Raw genomic sequence first — 17673 nt, 5'->3', positions numbered from 1 at the left:
TTTTATGGCTCACAAATTGTGCCCTTTTACTAGGAGACTTCAATATATGTACTGACTCTCCTTCAAACCCCAAAACCACTCAGTTCCTCCACTTAATTGATGAGATTCTAGGTCATTGGATGGGCTTGGCAGAGAAAACCTGAAATATTGATAAAATTACTTTAAGAAAAGCATAGAAGGGCACAGATGGGGATCAGTCAACGTTACTGTCCCATCCCTGTGGAGGTGTGTTATGTAACCCACCTTACTGTATCCAATCAGAAATTCAAGTTGTCAAACCCCTAAGGTTAAATTTCTCCTATAAATCTGTTCATGGCTCATGCTATCTTTGCTGAATCTCTCTAGTGATGCCTTTTTTCTCACCCTCCTACCCCATGCCTCATGGTACTTTTTTTTTTCCCCCCCTGAGGCTGGGGTTAAGTGACTTGCCCAGGGTCACACAGCTAGGAAGTGTTGTGTCTGAGACCAGAGTTGAACTCCGGTCCCCCTGAATTCAGGGCTGGTGCTCTATCCACTGCGTCACCTAGCTGCCCCCATGGTACTTTTTTTTTTTTTTTTTTTTTTTTGCTATAGCTAAATAACTCTTTCAAGCAGCTAAACTTCTCTTTGTATTTAGCCTGACAGTTAAGGATATGCTCCCATTTTATGGAGTATTTCCTTTCTCCTCGCTTATTGTAAGTTTCACTGGGGAATGTCTTTTCCATTGTTAATTGATAAAACCACTTTCCTGCCAATTATATGCTCTCCAAATTCTATTTCTTATTTACCACTATTTTACTTTTTTTATTTTACGTAATCTCTCATAAATGTATCTTTTGCCAAAAAGAAAGGCCCTTGGGAATTCTTCATATAACTGAATCCCAATATTTGATACCAATTGCACTCCCCAATCTCATCATTTGGTGCTGAACCTCAAACACATCTTAGTCATTTCCCATAACCTACCTATTCCTCCATCCCATCTCAACTACACAGAAAGGTGTGTATACTGATGTTATCAACTCCATGTTTAAGAATTCCCTAATCACCTTATCTAATCACAATTCATTTATTTATTTTCCCTATCTCCATCACAGACTAACCTCTCCATGATATTCATATAAATCAAAACTCTGGGAGCTGTTGTCTTCAGATCTCCAGGGCACTCTCGTTGCTTCTGATGTAAACCCTAGAATAGCTTATTCTGGAAAATTGCTAAAGTGATCATCATAGTCAGGTCAGTCACCCAGACTGTTTAGTTAGCATTTTCAAAGAGTCACAGCAGCCTTTTCCGGACCGTTTACAAAGTCCTATTCCTAATCTGCACTATAACTTCCAGTCTTTTGCCCCTTGGTTCTCTCCCAGGCAATTTCCCTTGCACTAATAACTAATTTCATTTCTCCATTTTGACCCCTCGGTGAAACAATTAATCTCTGCACTATCCTCCTCTTTTGAATCTCCAGCCCCCTTATCATTTTGCCACTTATGTACTGCTTACAAAGCGCAGTCTTGGATCATTCCTACTATTCCCCACATGTGCTGCTGAACGATGATGCAAAGCATACCATTCTGACTTGGTCTACTCCAGTATTGTTACACGTGTACTGGGCCCTCACTGATACTTGGCAATCTTTCTGACGGGGGCTGAATAAGACCCAAGATCTCTGTAGTATGGAATAGCACCAACAAAGAGCCTGAATCTTACTTCCATGCTACTCCCAGGGGCAAGGAGGCAGGAATACTCAGCTCACTTCTCTAAATGGATCATTTGATTTTAAGCAGGTCTTTTGCTCCTTGTCATATTACCTTGAACTGACAAAATAATAACCCCATAGGTAAGAGTCCAATCAGAAGGCCAAGTTATTTCTCCCCTACAAATGAGCCAACCTGTGCCTTAATCCCCGCTAAACTTTCTTAGGAAGTTAGCCCACCTTGTGATATCAAGGGCTTATTAGGAGTGTGCCATGCCTTAATGGCATCTTACTCTTTGATGGTATCTTCCCCCTTCTTAATTATGAATTTGTTAATTGCTGAATTCCCATATGAAATTTAACTCACTGTTAGCAGCATAATAAAATCTTTCTCTCTTGATTGGGAGATGGTCTAGGCCTACAAATTCTTTTGTGACACAGGCCTAGAATCCCAATATACTTGTGGAATCTAACCTACCCTCACCCCATCATTTGGTGGCAAACCCCACCTCATTACCTTATGCCTAGACCATTGCAAACCAGCAGGTTTAACTGCCCATCTCCAGTCTTTCCCCATTCCTACCTATCCTTTCAGCCACCAAAGTGATTTTCCTAAAGCATGAGTCCCTTTTATCACTCCAACCTCACTCAATAAACTTCGGTGGCTCCTTTGCCTCCACAAATAAATCTCTTAATATTCAAAGCTCTTCTTTGTAGCCTGTGCCTTCACTCCTCTTCAGTTTGCTTCATCACATTCACTTCAATATGTTCTTCCAGGGGCTATGCTGGGTGTTCCACGAATAAGACAAGCGCCATTCCTCCACTCCTGGCATTTTGTCTCCCATGCCTGAAGTGCTCTCCCTCTTCATTTGTTGTTGGCTTCTGTGACTTCAAATCTCAACTAAGATCCCATCTTTCAAAGGAAGACTTCCCCAAACCCTCTTTAATCCCAGTGCCCTTCTCTCATTATTTCCTATTTATTCTATGTAGAGTTCGTATTTGTTTGGTGTCTCATTAGATTGTGAGCTCCTTGGGACAGTAGGCTTTTCTTTTTGTATCCCCAACATTTATTAGTGTGCCTGGTGCATAGGAAGTGCTTACTACTGATTGAGAACTGATCCGACTCCTCCTATAGCCTGCCAACCCAGGACCAATGTCCAAGTTAGAAGAGCTATTCTCAAAAGAACTTTTAGGTTTGTTTTATTGTTGTTAAAAAAAAGAACCTCTGCAAAGGCTAGCAAACCAACCCTATTTATACTTAACAGTATAACAAGTACTGTAACAAGAAGTTCCACGACCTATCTCCCATTCAACCTGGTAGGCAATATCTATCTACAGCCTGAAAAGGCCAATAAGGCCCTTACACTTCTGGGATACTCATGAGTGTAGCTTCCCCAAGGCCTGAAAAATGAAAGGTCACCTTTTGCTTCAAAACTCAGAGCTCATCTATCATCAGCAGCTATTCCATCTCTGCCCTGCCAAAGACCAGTCATTGATCAATTCTTCTCCAGAAATGGCTTAAGCAACTAACTGGGCTTCCTCTTGCTAGGTGGCTACCTCTAGGCTCCAGGAAAAGGGTATCCCTCCCTACGGGGTTTGACTTATAATCCATGCTAATTAAATGCTCAGACACCTCAGGAGATTAACCTGAACCCAGCTGACTACCCTTCCCCATCTGGGCTGGTGCTATGCACAGCCATCTGTCGCCACCCTGTGGTGGCTTGGTGTCGATGCCCCTCAGCAACAATTTTTGGGAAAGCAAAAACAAATAATGCATAGGCACATATACATTAGGGTGAAAGGAGGGGTGGGGAGCTTGCAAGTAATTCAGGCCAAGTCTATATTATCAAAATGATTTAACTACATCATTCCCGAGAAGGGAAAAATAAATGTATTTTTGCTCTCAAACCACTGGATTGTTTTGGAAGTATACTTGAACCAACTAACTTAGGAAACTATCTCCTGCATTATTTCAAACAAGTGAAAATCGGATCTTCAAACTGGGACAGCAACCCAAGTGTGGTGCAGAGGCAGTCAGTGCATTTAATTCAGTTGAAGTCTAAAAACCCAACCAGCAGCTCTCAACAGAAATGGATCACAACCAATGCAGGAGCTCCATCAATAAATCAAGCATCCCTAGTGACATCGTTGGCTTCCCCAGAACAAAGGCCAGAGGATTTTTTTCTCCCTCAATGAGAGGGAGTAGCTTGTTTAAGAACTCAGAGCTCCAGAGTTTTTTCTTCCACCCCTCCCCTGTTGCCCCACGGTGGCAGGAAAGGATTCCATCTTTAAAGCTTTTTCCCCTAAGTCCAGTTTTGATTTCACTGGGACCCACCAAGGCTCTCCACTTCAGCACAGCAGTCTTGGGCAATATAAGTCAATGGACAAAGAAGGGATATGCACAGAAAGATACAAATACAGGAAGTGGAAGTGAGGAAGGGATGGGAAAAACTTTTTTTGAACAAAAACAGTTTTAAAGATAAGCCCCCTTGTCAGGGAAACAGCAGACTCAGATGAGGAAAATGATGTCATCGGAGACCATGACTTGGTTATCGTCCTGCATCTTATTCAATGCAGCCTGGACCTCTGCTGGGGAAAATGGCGATTCATTGTCCTGGTTGATGGATTCTATAAGACGATTCATGCCCACAGACTGGGCGTGGGCTTCCCGGAACACTTCCAGGAGGGCAACTTTGAATGCCTTCAACCTGCCCAAGACAGAATAAACCATTATTAGCAGAATGCAAAAGGGTAGCATGGATGAATATTTAAAGTGGATAGCTAAACCTCCATTCTTTCTTAGCTGAAACGGGAGACAAAGTGTGGAAGATTACATGTACTTTCAGGCTTGGTTAATGTACTGATTATTTTTAAAGAAATGCCTTATTTTTTTCCTCCTGCATTTTTTCTTCTATTACAGGGGAGAAATGGAGTTGGACTTGGCACCAGAATGTCCTGGGTTCCACCTCTGACACTATTAGATGAATATTCTCTTAGTTCTGTAAGCAACTATAAAATGGTAATTTGGAGATAAAAGGCTAGGAATCATAGGTCAATCCCTACCCTTACAAACTTTCAAAGTTGTTGCTATTTGCCATGACCTTAGGGAAGCAAATAAACTGGATGTAAGAGAGGAAGGGCTGTGCAAAGTCACCTGCCTCACTTTTCCCTCCAGAGTTATCTGGGTCTAGTGGCCAGATATAGATCAGGACAATTAGAGATGACCCTGGATGCAATGGGAGACCTTGGCCTTTTTAAGCAGGTCTCAGTTTGCCTGAAGCATTTACTCATTCTGTTATTAAAACTAGTCAAAAAGAAATGAGGCAAAGAATGGTGGTTTTTAACCTACGTTTAAAAAAAAAAAAAAAAAAATCAATCTGGCAGGGAAAGACCCAGGCTATCTGGCCAAAACAGAAAAAACTGCTATTTATATTCACTCTAAGGTAAACAGGGTCCAAACCAAATAAGTAAGGCTGGACCTGGAAGTTTTTGTTGAGAGCCAGAGAGCATGGGAAATAGGAACAAGGCAATAAAAAATCAGCTGAAAAATATTTTAGAAATGAAGGTTATAAAAAGAAATTGAGAATGTATTTTTTAAGTGCGGAGCAGAGGCTCCTTTCATTAGACTTGTTCAACTATGGATACAGATTATTGCATAATCTGCTGGCCATAATCATCAATAGATTGGTTTTGCTTAATTATTTTTCTTTTTTAATCAAAAGTGGGCTCATCAAGGAGGTAAGAGAGGGGCTCATCATATCTATAAACGACTAATTATACATATTTATATACAAATGAAAAGAACTGATTAAAAAAAGAAAAAAAGATGTAACAATACAACTGTTCTAGTATAGTTTTCAACTCTGTCATCAAAGTCAGACGTAGATCTGAGGGCATGAAGTCTGTCTGTCTGTCTCTCTCGCCACACACACACACAGGGTTGCCCCTAATAAGTACTTCCCTAGCCAGCTTCCTCTTTTAGGGAAGTTAACTATTTTGCTCTACAGTGAGGTTGTTTTTGTCACCCAATTGAGCCAGCCCTGGCAAATCATTGGTTGCTTCCAGCAGAGAGGGAGTTCTGACCCTAAGCAAGATCTTCTCCCCACAGGATGTCCCATTATCTCACGGTTAGCACGTTTAACCTTCCAAGGGATACCAATAAATTGGGGGATCCCTGCTTTGAGTCTTTAATGATTATATATCCCCACCTCAGGATCTTTCTTGGGGCACATGAGAATTCTTCTACAGCTTACAAAGTATCCAAGGACTCAAAGTTGGAAGAGACCTTAGGGAACATCTAGACCAATTCTCATTTTACAGATGAGGAAATGGGAGGCTCAAGAGTGATCTATGCAACGTCACACTTATAATAAATGTACCTGGAAGCTCTAACACTTATCACTTAACCTTGGAAAAATTCCTTCCCCTTGATTTTATTAAATGCAAAAAGAGAGAATTGTTTCCAGCTATATAACCTTGAGCAAGCACTTAACCTTCCCATCTTCAGTAACATAACCTGAGGGTTGCTGCCTATGGTCCCCAAGGTCCCTATTCCAATTCTATGATCCTTACTATAGGATGTGTCACCTTCCTTCCAGGTATGACTTTCCAACAATCCATGATTCCAGGAAAAAAATCATCAACTCAGTGAAATAAGTAACAAGAGAATAAACAATTGATTTATTCATTGACTTATTCATAGACAACTTGGGAAGAAACAGATATGATTCCCTACAATCTCTCTCACCTGGATTCAGTTAACTCTGTCTTCTGGCCCTCTTTGGATTCTTGTGGTTCAGGCATCTTTGGAGTATGCACTGCAGGGGATCCATAATGGGGGGTGGGGGGAAGGGGTGCAGGAAAGATAATAAAGATAATAAATTGAAGCCAAATTTATAATCAATAATAAAAAAAACATTCTACAAACCCCCATTCAGTATAGAGGTTCTGCTGAATGGGCAAGAGGTCACAATACATTAGCTATTTCCATGATACAAGGTAGAACACAAAAAAGGACCAAAGGAAATTCTGCTTAAAATTAAGACAACTCTGAGACACCACTACACACTGTCAGATTGGCTAAGATGACAGGAACAAAGAATGATGAATGTTGGAGGGGCTGTGGGAAAACTGGGACACTGATACATTGTTGGTGGAGTTGTGAAAGAATCCAACCATTCTGGAGAGCAATCTGGAATTATGCCCCAAAAGTTATCAAAATGTGCATACCCTTTGACCCAGCCATACTACCACTGGGCTTCTTTCCCAAGGAAGTACTAAAGAAGGGAAAGGGACCTGTATGTACCAAAATGTTTGTGGCAGCCTTTTTTGTAGTGGCTAGAAACTAGAAAATGAATGGATGTCCATCAATTGGAGAATGGTTGGGTAAATTATGGTATATGAATGTTATGGAATATTATTGTTCTGTAAGAAATGACCAACAGGATGAATACAGAGAGGCTTGGAGAGACTTACATCAACTGATGCTGAGTGAAACGAGCAGAACTAGGAGATCATTATACACTTCAACAATGATACTGTATGAGGATGTATTCTGATGGAAGTGGATTTCTTCAACATAGAGAAGAGCTAATCCAATTCCAATTGATCAATGATGGACAGAATCAGCTACACCCAGAGAAGGAACACTGGGAAATGAGTGTAAACTGCATTTTTTTCTTCCCAGGTTATTTTTACCTTCTGAATCCAATTCTTCCTTTGCAGCAGAAACAACAACAACAAATTCAGTTCTGCACACATATTTAATATGTTTGGGAATGCCTGTCATCTAGGGGAGGGGGTGGAGGGAAGAGGGGAAAATTCGGAACAGAAGGGAGTACAAGGGATAATGTTGTAAAAAATTACCTATGCATATGTACTGTCAAAAAAAATGTTATAATTGTAAATTTAATAAAAAAAAAAAAGAAAGAAAGAAAAAGGAAATTTGCGCTTAAAGGATAAAGCAATGTTCAACATGGGAAGTGGGAAAAATTTCTGCAAGAGGAAATCAAGGTTTTTGTTTTAGACTATTTAAAACAACTAGACAGTATAAAGTTGGAATATTGCTGTGATGTAGAGAAATGAGCTGATGGATTTAAAAATATGGAAAAGGGGCAACTAGGTGGCGCAGTGGATAGAGCACTAGCCCTGAATTCAGAAGGACCCAAGTTCAAATCTGGTCTCAGACACTTAATACTTCCTAGCTGTGTGACCCTGGGCAAGTCACTTAACCCCAGCCTCAGAAAAAGAAGAAAAAAAAAAATGGAAAAACTTAGACTTATGAAGAAAGATGACATCCATCTTCAGAGAAACAGAAGATAGGAGGAAATAAGCACAATACACTCTTACATATATGCATATGAATGTATATGAGCATATGTGAATGATTACAGATATTTATGTATATGTGTGTATATATATATATATATATATATATATATATATATATATATATATACACACACACACACACACATATATATATATATGTATATATAGATGTGTATTGTAGTTGCTTTAGGGAAGAGGAGAGAGGAAGGTAAAGTAAAAAGTGCAAAGCAGAAAACAAAAGAAAACCTACAAGGAAGCAAACATAAGCTGGAGAATTCTGAACACAACATGTGGTATTATATAGACTTTTTTTTGTTAATATAGAACAGCTTTTTATTTTTCTTTTTTTTTCTTAATTTTATAATTATAATTTTTTTTGACAGTATATATGCATGGATAATTTTTTTTTTTTTTTACATTATCCTTTGTATTCACTTTTCCAAATTTTCCCCTCCCTCCCTCTACTCCCTTCCCTAGATAACAGGCAATCCCATGCATATTAAATGTGTTACAGTATATCCTAGATACAATATATGTCTATAAAACCGAATTTCTTGTTGCATGTTAAGAATTGGATTCTGAAGATATAAGTAACCTGGGTAGGAAGACAATAGTGCTAACATTTTACATTCACTTCCCAGTGTTCCTTCTCTGGCTGTAGCTGTTTCTGTCCATCATTGATCAACTGGAACTGAATTAGATCTTCTTTATGTGAAGATATCCTCTTCCATCAGAATACATCCTCATACAGTATCATTGTTGAAGCGTATAATGATCTCCTGGTTCTGCTCATTTCACTCAGCATCAGTTGATCTAAGTCTCTCCAAGCCTCTCTGTATTCCTCCTGCTGGTCGTTTCTTACAGAGTAATATAACATTCATATACCATAATTTACCCAACCATTCTCCAATTGATGGGCATCCATTCATTTTCCAGTTTCTAGCCACTACAAAAAGAGCTGCCACAAACATTTTGGCACATACAGGTCCCTTTCCCCTCTTTAGTATTTCCTTGGGATATAAGCCCAATAACAGCACTGCTGGATCAAAGGGTATGCACAGTTTGATAACTTTTGGGGCATAATTCCAGATTGCTCTCCAGAATGGTTGGATTCTTTCACAACTCCACCAACAATCCATCAGTGTCCCAGTTTTCCCACATCCTCTCCAACATTCATCGTTATTTGTTCCTGTCATCTTAGCCAATCTGACAGGTGGGTAATGATATCTCAGAGTTGTCTTAATTTGCATTTCTCTGATCAATAGTGATTTGGAACACTCTTCCATATGAGTGGAAATGGTTTCAATTTCATCATCTGAGAATTGTCACATCATATCCTTTGACCATTTATCAATTGGAAAATGGCTTAATTTCTTATACATTAGAGTCAATTCTCTGTATATTTTCGAGATGAGCCTTTATCAGAACCTTTAACTGTAAAAATGTTTTCCCAATTTGTTACTTCCCTTCTAATCTTGTTTGCATTAGTTTTGTTTGTACAAAAGCTTTTTAATTTGATGAAATCAAAACTTTCTATTTTGTGATCGATAATGATCTCTAGCTCTCCTCTGGTCATAAATTCCTTCCTCCTCCAAAAGTCTGAGAGGTAGACTATCCTCTGTTCCTCTAGTCTATTTATCATCTCATTCTTTATGCCTAAATCAGTGACCCATTTTGATCTTATCTTGGTATATGGTGTTAAGTGTGGGTCCATATCTAATTTCTGCCATACTAATTTCCAGTTTTCCCAACAGTTTTTTTCAAATAATGAATTCTTATCCAAAAGTTGATAGCTTTGGATTTGTCAAACACTAGATTGCTATAGATGTACCCTTTTTTGTCCTTTGTACCTAATCTGTTCCACTGATCGACTAGTCTATTTCTTAGCCAATACCAAATGGTTTTGGTGACTGCTGCTTTATAATATAGCTTTAGATCAGGTACACTTAGACCACCTTCCTCTGAGTTTTTTTTCATTAGTTCCCTTGCAATTCTCGACTTTTTGTTCTTCCATATGAATTTTGTTGTTATTTTTTCTAGGTCATTAAAATAGTTTCTTGGGAGTTTGATGAGTATAGCACTAAATAAATAGATTAATTTAAAGAGTATTGTCATCTTTATTATATTCGCTCGGCCTATCCAAGAGCAATTAATGTCTTTCTAATTATTTAAATCTGATTTTATTTTTGTGGCAAGTGTTTTATAGTTTTGCTCATATAATTCCTGACGTTTCTTTGGTAGATGGATTCCCAAATATTTTATACTCTCGGCAGTTGTTTTGAATGGGATTTCTCTTTGTATCTCTTGCTGTTGCATTTTGTTGGTAATATATTAAAATGCTGAGGATTTATGTGGATTTATTTTGTATCCTGCAACTTTTTCTAATAACTTTTTATTAGAATCTCTGGGGTTCTCTAAGTATACCATCATGTCATCTGCAAAGAGTGATAGTTTGATTTCCTCATTTCCTACTCTAATTCCTTGAATCTCTTTCTCGGCTCTTATTGCCAAGGCTAGCATTTCTAGTACTATATTGAATAGTAATGGTGATAGTGGGCAACCTTGTTTCACTCCTGATCTTACTGGGAAACGTTCCAGTTTATCTCCATTACATATTATGCTTACTGACGGTCGTAAATATATGCTCCTGACTATTTTAAGGAATAGTCCATTTGTTCCTATACTCTCAAGCGTTTTTAGTAGGAATGGATGTTGGATTTTATCAAATGATTTTTTTCTGCATCTATTGAGATGATATGGTTTTTGTTAATTTGATTAGTAATATGGTCAATTATACTGATAGTTTTCCTAATATTAAACCAGCCCTGCATTCCTGGAATAAATGCTACTTGATCATAATGAAGTCTTTTTGCTAATATCTTCTTTAAGATTTTAGCATCAATATTCATTAAGGAGATTGGTCTATAGTTTTCTTTCTCAGTTTTCAACCTACTTGGTTTAGGTATCAGTACCATGTCTGTGTCATAAAAGGAGTTTGGTAGGATTCCTTCATCCCCTATTTTTTCAAATAGTCTATATAACATTGGGGCTAATTGTTCTTTAAATGTTTGGTAGAATTCACATGTAAATCCATTTGGTCCTGGGGATTTTTTCTTGGGGAGTTGATTAATAGCTTGTTCTATTTCTTTTTCTGAAATGGGACTATTTAAGCAATTTATCTCCTCCTCTATTAATCTAAGAAGCCTATATTTTTGGAGGTAGTCATCCATTTCACTTAAGTTATCAAATTTATTGGCATAAAGTTGGGCAAAGTAACTCCTTATTACTGCTCTAATTTCCTCTTCATTGGTGGAAAGATCCCCCTTTTCATTTTTAAGACTAACAATTTGATTTTCCTCTTTATTTTTTCTGATCAGATTTACCAAAGGTTTATTTATTTTATTGGCTTTTTCATAAAACCAACTCTTAGTTTTATTTATCAATTCAATAGTTTTTTTACTTTCAATATTATTGATTTCTCCTTTTAATTTTAGAATTCCAAGTTTAGTATTTGGTTGGGGGGGTTTTAATTTGGTCTTTTTTCTAGCTTTTTAAATTGCAGGTCCAATTCATGATCTTCTCTTTCTCTATGTTATTCAAGTAAGCCTCTAAAGATATAAAATTTCCCCTTATTACCGTTTTAGCTGCATCCCACAAATTTTGGTATGATGTCATTATCTGGGGTGAAATTTTTAATTGTTTCTATAATTTGCTATTTCACCCAATCATTCTTTAAGATGAGATTATTTAGTTTCCAATTACTTTTTGGTCTATTTACCCCTAACTTCTTGTTAAATGTAGTTTTTATTGCATTGTGATTTGAGAAGAAAGCATTTACTATTTCTGCCTTCCTGCATTTAATTTTTTGAGATCTTTATGTCCCAATATATGGTCAATTTTTGTATAGGTTCCATGAACTGCTGAGAAGAAAGTATATTCCTTTCTGTCACCATTCAGTTTTCTCCAAAGGTCTATCATACCTAGTTTTTCTAATATTCTATTTACCTCTTTAATTTCTTTCTTATTTGTTTTGTGGTTTGATTTATCTAATTCTGAGAGTGGAAGGTTGAGATTTCCCACTATTATAGTTTTGTTGTCTATTTCTTCTTGCAACTCTCAACTTCTCCTTTAGGAAGTTAGATGCTATACCACTTAGTGCATATATGTTTAGTATTGATATGGCTTCATTATCTATGGTGCCCTTTAGCAGGATAGTTTCCTTCCTTATCTCTTTTAATTAGATCAATTTTTGATTTTGCTTGATTTGAGATAAGGATGGCCATCCCTGCTTTTTTGACTTCACTTGAAGCATAATAGATTCTGCTCCAGCCTTTTACCTTTACTCTGTATGTATCTCCCTGCTTTAAGTGTGCTTCCTGTAAACAACATATTGTAGGATTCTGACTTTTGATCCAGTCTGCTATCCGCCTCCGTTTAATGGGAGAGTTCATCCCATTCACATTTACAGTTAAAATTACTAATTCTGTATTTCCTGCCATCATATTATCCCCAGATTATGCTTTTTTTTCCTCTAGTTCCCCCTGAACCCCTTCCCCAGTTTTAAACTTATGGGCCCCACTTGTGTGACGCAGCCCTCCCTTTTTAGTATCCCTCCCCTCCCTCCTATTAAATCCCTTCCCCTTTCTTGTACTCTTCCCTTATTACTCTCTTCCTTTTACCTTTTCCTCTCCCCACTTTTAATGAGGTGAGAGAGAATTCTCTTAAAAACAAATATGCCAATTATTAACTCTTTGAGCCTACTCTGATGAGAGTAAGATTCACACAATGTTCTTCCCCCTCTCTAAATACCCTCAGATATGGTGAATTTTCTTTGCCTCTTCCTGGGATATAGTTTTCCTCTTTTTATCTCTCCTTTCCCGTTTTCTGATACTATTCCCTTTCCCTCTCTACTTCCCCCCTTTTTTTTAATGTTATATCAGTAAAATCAAATTATACATGTGGACTTTCTCTATATCCACAACAGAAATACAGTTCTCAAGAGTTCCTTTTACCTCTTTCTGCTTCTCTTGAGTCTTGTGGTTGGAGATCAAATTTTTTGTTTAGATCTGCTTTTTTCTTAGAAACAAATGGAAGTACTCTGTTTCATTAAATGTCCATCTTCTTCCATGGAAGAAAATGCTAAACTTAGCTGGGTAGTTTATTCTTGGCTGCATTCCAAGTTCTTTTGCCTTTCGGAATATCAGATTCCAGGCCCTTCAATCTTTTAATGTGGATGCAGCCAGATCTTGAGTGACGCTTATTGTGGCACCCTGATATTTGAATTATTTTTTCCTGGCTGCTTGCAATATTTTTTCCTTAGTCTGATAGTTCTGCAGCTTAGCCACAATACTCTGTGCAGTTTGTTTTTTAGGGTCTTTTTCAGAAGGGGTTCTATGAATTCTTTCAATGCCTATTTTCCCTTCTGTTTCTATTATCTCTGGACAGTTCTCTTTGATGATTTCCTGTAAAATAGAATCTAGGCTCTTTTTTTCATCATAGTTTTGGGGAAGTCCAATGATCCTCAGATTATCTCTCCTAGATCTATTTTCCAGGTCTATAGATTTTCCCAGTAAATATTTGACATTATTCTCCAGCTTTTCATTTTTTTTATTTTGTTTGACTGATTCTTGGTGTCTCAATGAATCATTCATTTCTATTTGTTCAGTCCTGATTTTTAATGAGTTATTTTCTTCATTCACATTTTGTAGTTCTTTTTGTATGTGTCCAATTGAGTTTTTAAATGAATTATTTTGCTCTGTGGAATTTTTTTCCATTTCACTATTTTTTTTTTAAGTGAGTTATTTTCTTTTTCCAATTCACAAATCTTATTTTCTTGGGAATTCTTTATCTTTTCCAATTCAGAAATGCTACTTTCCTGTGATTTTTTTTAACCTTTTCCAATTCAAATTTCAGGACGTTTTTATTCTTTATCATAGATTCTCTTTCCTTTCCCCATTTTTCTTCTAATTCTCTTAACTTTTTAATAGTTTCTTCTAGGAGAGAGTTATGTGATGGGGGGCAGGTATCATTCCCCTTTAGGATGTTATTTGGGGACTGTCTGCTGTTAGCCTCCTTGGGGTTGGATACCCACATTGAAGGTGTCAATCATTCTCTTCAGTTTTTTTACTCATTTTTAAAACCTGGGGGGTCTGCCCTTTGGGTAAGAAATTTACCAGCTTCCTCACAGAAGGGGATAAGATGGAATGCAGCAGTCTTGTGAACAGGCTAAGAGAGAGCTCTGGGAGAGAGTTGTCCCCCCCACCGGAAATGAATCAGAGGTGGTTAGCATGGCTGCACCGTGGGGGTGTGCCCAGTGAAGGACCCCCGCTGTGTGGCCTAGTGCCTGCCCTGAGGCTAGATGCTGAACAGTGAAAGTGTCACAAATCCCAGGCAAAGCCTCGGGTGGGGCCTTGGATATGAGTTTAGCTGCTGGGAATTCCACTGCCTCAGGCCGAGCCCCCCACTGTGTGGATTAGAGCCTGTCCTGTGCTGTGTCCCATACTGTGCAGGTTCTTAACTGCCCCAAGGAAAAGCCCAGGACAGCAGAAGGCAGTTGCACAGCCCTTTGGGTAGTTATAGGTTCTGGCGGGGGGGGGGGGGGGGGGGGGGTGTTTTGTTTTGTTTTTTAAAGTGGCTTTGATTTCTCTCCTGGTCTGCTGTTTTACAAGTAGAGTAGAGCTATCAGCCTATGCCAGATTCCTCTGTCTCAGTAGCTTTTCTAACCCCAGAGGCCTCCTCAGCCCATTTGGCACAATATGCTAGCCTTTAGTCTATCACTATCTGCTGCTGGTCTTTTTCTCCACCCCTCTGGACCGACCTTTTCTGACAAAATTCCAGATTCTCTTCAGCTGGTAAATTGTGCTTCTAATCTTTGTGGTTTTTACCAGTCCAGCGTTATTTTTGAGGCTGAATTAAATAGTTGGTATTGAGGGTAAAAGGGAACTTAGAAATTTGTGTGTATCTTCTCTGCCATCTTGGCTCTGCTCCAGCTTTTTATTTTTCAAAATACATACAATGATAATTTTCAACATTCACCCTCACAAAAACCTGTGTTCCAAATTTTTCTCCCTACCTCCCCCCTCTCCTAGACAGCAAATAATCCAATATAGGTTAAACATGTACAATTCTTCTAAACATATTTCCACATTTTTATATAGGCTTTCTTGAAATGGAAATTCACTGCTTTATATTTTGAATCCTTTCTTATGTTCTGCTATGCATGTGGCATTTTTTTCCCCTCTTATTTTGCATTTAAGTTTAAAATTAATTAAAAAAAAAAAAAAAAAAAGAAATCAAGGAAGATCAGCATATATCTAGGGATATTAAAAACAAAACTGGAACGTCAGAGCACACCCTGAGGTGAAAGATAGCAAAGGATTTGTCCTCCAGATGCAAGCACCTTGGTAACAAGGCCACAGCTTGACAGCCTGGCCTCCAAACTATAGGAAGGGGGATACTCACCCTGTGGCATTTCCTCTTCTGTATCACTGAAGTCATAGGGATCATAAGAGTCCCCTCCTTCTTTCCCTTCTGAGGCATCAACCTTCCTCCTAGAGTATTGACACAATTTTGTTAAAAGCATCAACCTCACTTTCCTAAATTTCCTAAATCTCCTTTTGAATTTACAGGTTTGGATCATATATTTACTCCTTGAAGCTTTTATCTTTTCAGAGAATAACAGATTCCAAAAATTCACCATTCTACTAGTACAAAAACACAGGCAGTAGGATCCTAACCTGGCCTGAGGTTGCTCCATCAAAGGAAGTCCTCCTTTTTCTTCCTTCTCTGGTAACCTCAGCCTGAAATCCTGCTAAGATCAGCTTTCTCCAAGGAAGGAGAAGGAACCAAGCACTCCTTAGCAAATAGGCATGGGAACACTCCCATTCCCCCACCCTGAGGGAAAGAAAAAAAAAAATATTTTTCTCCTCCCAAGTCCTCTGCTCCACTCACTTCTTCTTTCTCTGCTCATGGCCATCCTGCATTTGGTCCTCCTCATCCTCTGTCTCCGATTCATCCTCACTTCGTTTTTTTCGTTTCTTCTCTTTCTCTAAGACCTAGGGTCAAACCCAGGAATTAAAAAATAGATAAGATGCATGGATCCTACTTGGAGATAATGTTATTCTGATCCTTAAAAGCCAATCACTCAATCTCTCTGTTTCCCAGTATCTTTCTCCAAATATTTATAACAAGATAAAGTATACTTATGTGGCATCTAACTCAAAGCATTATTGTAAGCAAACAAAATAATGTATATAAAATGCTTGAAAGTCAGCATGGCACAGTGGATAGATATTAAGCTTTAGTGTAAAGAAGCCCTGACTTCTGGTTCACTTATAATATTTAGTGATTCTTAAACAAGAAACTTCTTACACTGATAAAATATTCCAAGAATTAATGTTTTATTTACACACACACACACGCGCGCACACACACACACACACACACACACACACACACACACAATGTATGTATAATTATAATATACATGATAGTATTTCAGGACAGCTAGGATAAAACACTGGACCTTGGATCCAGGAGACTTGAGTTCAAATCCATCCTTAGTCACTTCCTAACTATGTAACCCTGAACAAGTCACTTTGTTTGCTTCAGTAACCTTATCAAGAAAAATTGGAATAATAACACCACCTATCTCCTGAGGAGTTTGCTAGGAGGATCAAATGAGATAGAGATAGTACATACAGCACATAAGTGTTACATATTTATTGTTGTTGCTATATGCATATATATGTAATATACATACATGCATATGTATATTACACATATACACATCCATACTTGTATACACATTAGGTTTGCAAAGCACTTTACAAATATTTCATTTGATCCTCACAACTCTAGGCTATTTATTATCTCCAATTTACAGATAAGAAAACTGAAGTAACTAGAGATTAAGTGACTTGCTCAGATCACACAGCTAGTAAGTACTCCAGCTTGAACTAGAAATTCAGGTCTTAACTCTGGGTCTAAGAGGTCACAGAGGCTCTGAACTAGTGTACAAACTAGTTATTCACACATATGTACAAATGTCTACACACATATAAAAATGCATTTATGCAAATATAATGTATTTTCACATGTTTAGCATAATATGATATAAATTTGTTTGCATATGTTTGTGTATATACCTTCCAACATGTTATACATGTGTATATTATTATATATTACATGTTATGTTATGTAATATAGTTTATATACATATACATGTATGTGCACATATTTTATGTTATGTTGTATGTAATACTAGATTTCTTAGAGGTTATAAAGAATTAACCATGTGTCTGTGTATTATATATGTACTTGTGTGTGTGCGTATATATATATATAGATAGATAGATAGACATACACATATATGTGTATATATGTATTTAATATATATATACAAATATGTGTATATGCTACCAGAGATTTTTCTTGAGGCTATAAAGGATTAATTATTATAAATTATCATTACAGCAATCATTTCATAATGATCAACTTCTGATCTTTTGAGGCTGATATCATGGAGAGCACCCAGGGTCTCCCACACACTGTCCCTTCATGGTCAGAGAGAGACTATTATCCTACATGGAATCTCCATACAGAAGAAAATGAGATTTCTGTCCTGGCTTATGGTAGAAATTGAGGACTGAGAGAAAAGGGTAGACAGTCTCCC

General features: G+C 37.7%; 1 protein-coding gene across 2 annotated transcripts in view; it reads right to left on the bottom strand.

Annotated features, from left to right (window-relative positions):
- Positions 1 to 3688: 3688 nt before the first annotated feature.
- The window catches only part of MCM3 (minichromosome maintenance complex component 3), a 49757-nt gene continuing 35772 nt past the window's right edge, over positions 3689 to 17673 (bottom strand). For both annotated transcript variants that reach the window (XM_074310663.1, XM_074310664.1), the window contains 4 exons: positions 15951 to 16054; positions 15462 to 15550; positions 6418 to 6487; positions 3689 to 4378 (listed from right to left, as the gene is read on the bottom strand). In XM_074310663.1, the coding sequence (XP_074166764.1) occupies positions 4180 to 4378; positions 6418 to 6487; positions 15462 to 15550; positions 15951 to 16054 (462 nt within the window). In that variant the 3' untranslated portion in view covers positions 3689 to 4179. The remainder of the gene's footprint in view (positions 4379 to 6417; positions 6488 to 15461; positions 15551 to 15950; positions 16055 to 17673) is intronic.

This window comes from Sminthopsis crassicaudata, chromosome 4 (assembly GCF_048593235.1).
Source record: "Sminthopsis crassicaudata isolate SCR6 chromosome 4, ASM4859323v1, whole genome shotgun sequence".
NCBI lineage: Eukaryota > Metazoa > Chordata > Mammalia > Dasyuromorphia > Dasyuridae > Sminthopsis > Sminthopsis crassicaudata.
The sequence above is the reverse complement of the archived record's forward strand: the minus strand, read 5'-3'. Positions and strand labels throughout refer to the sequence as shown.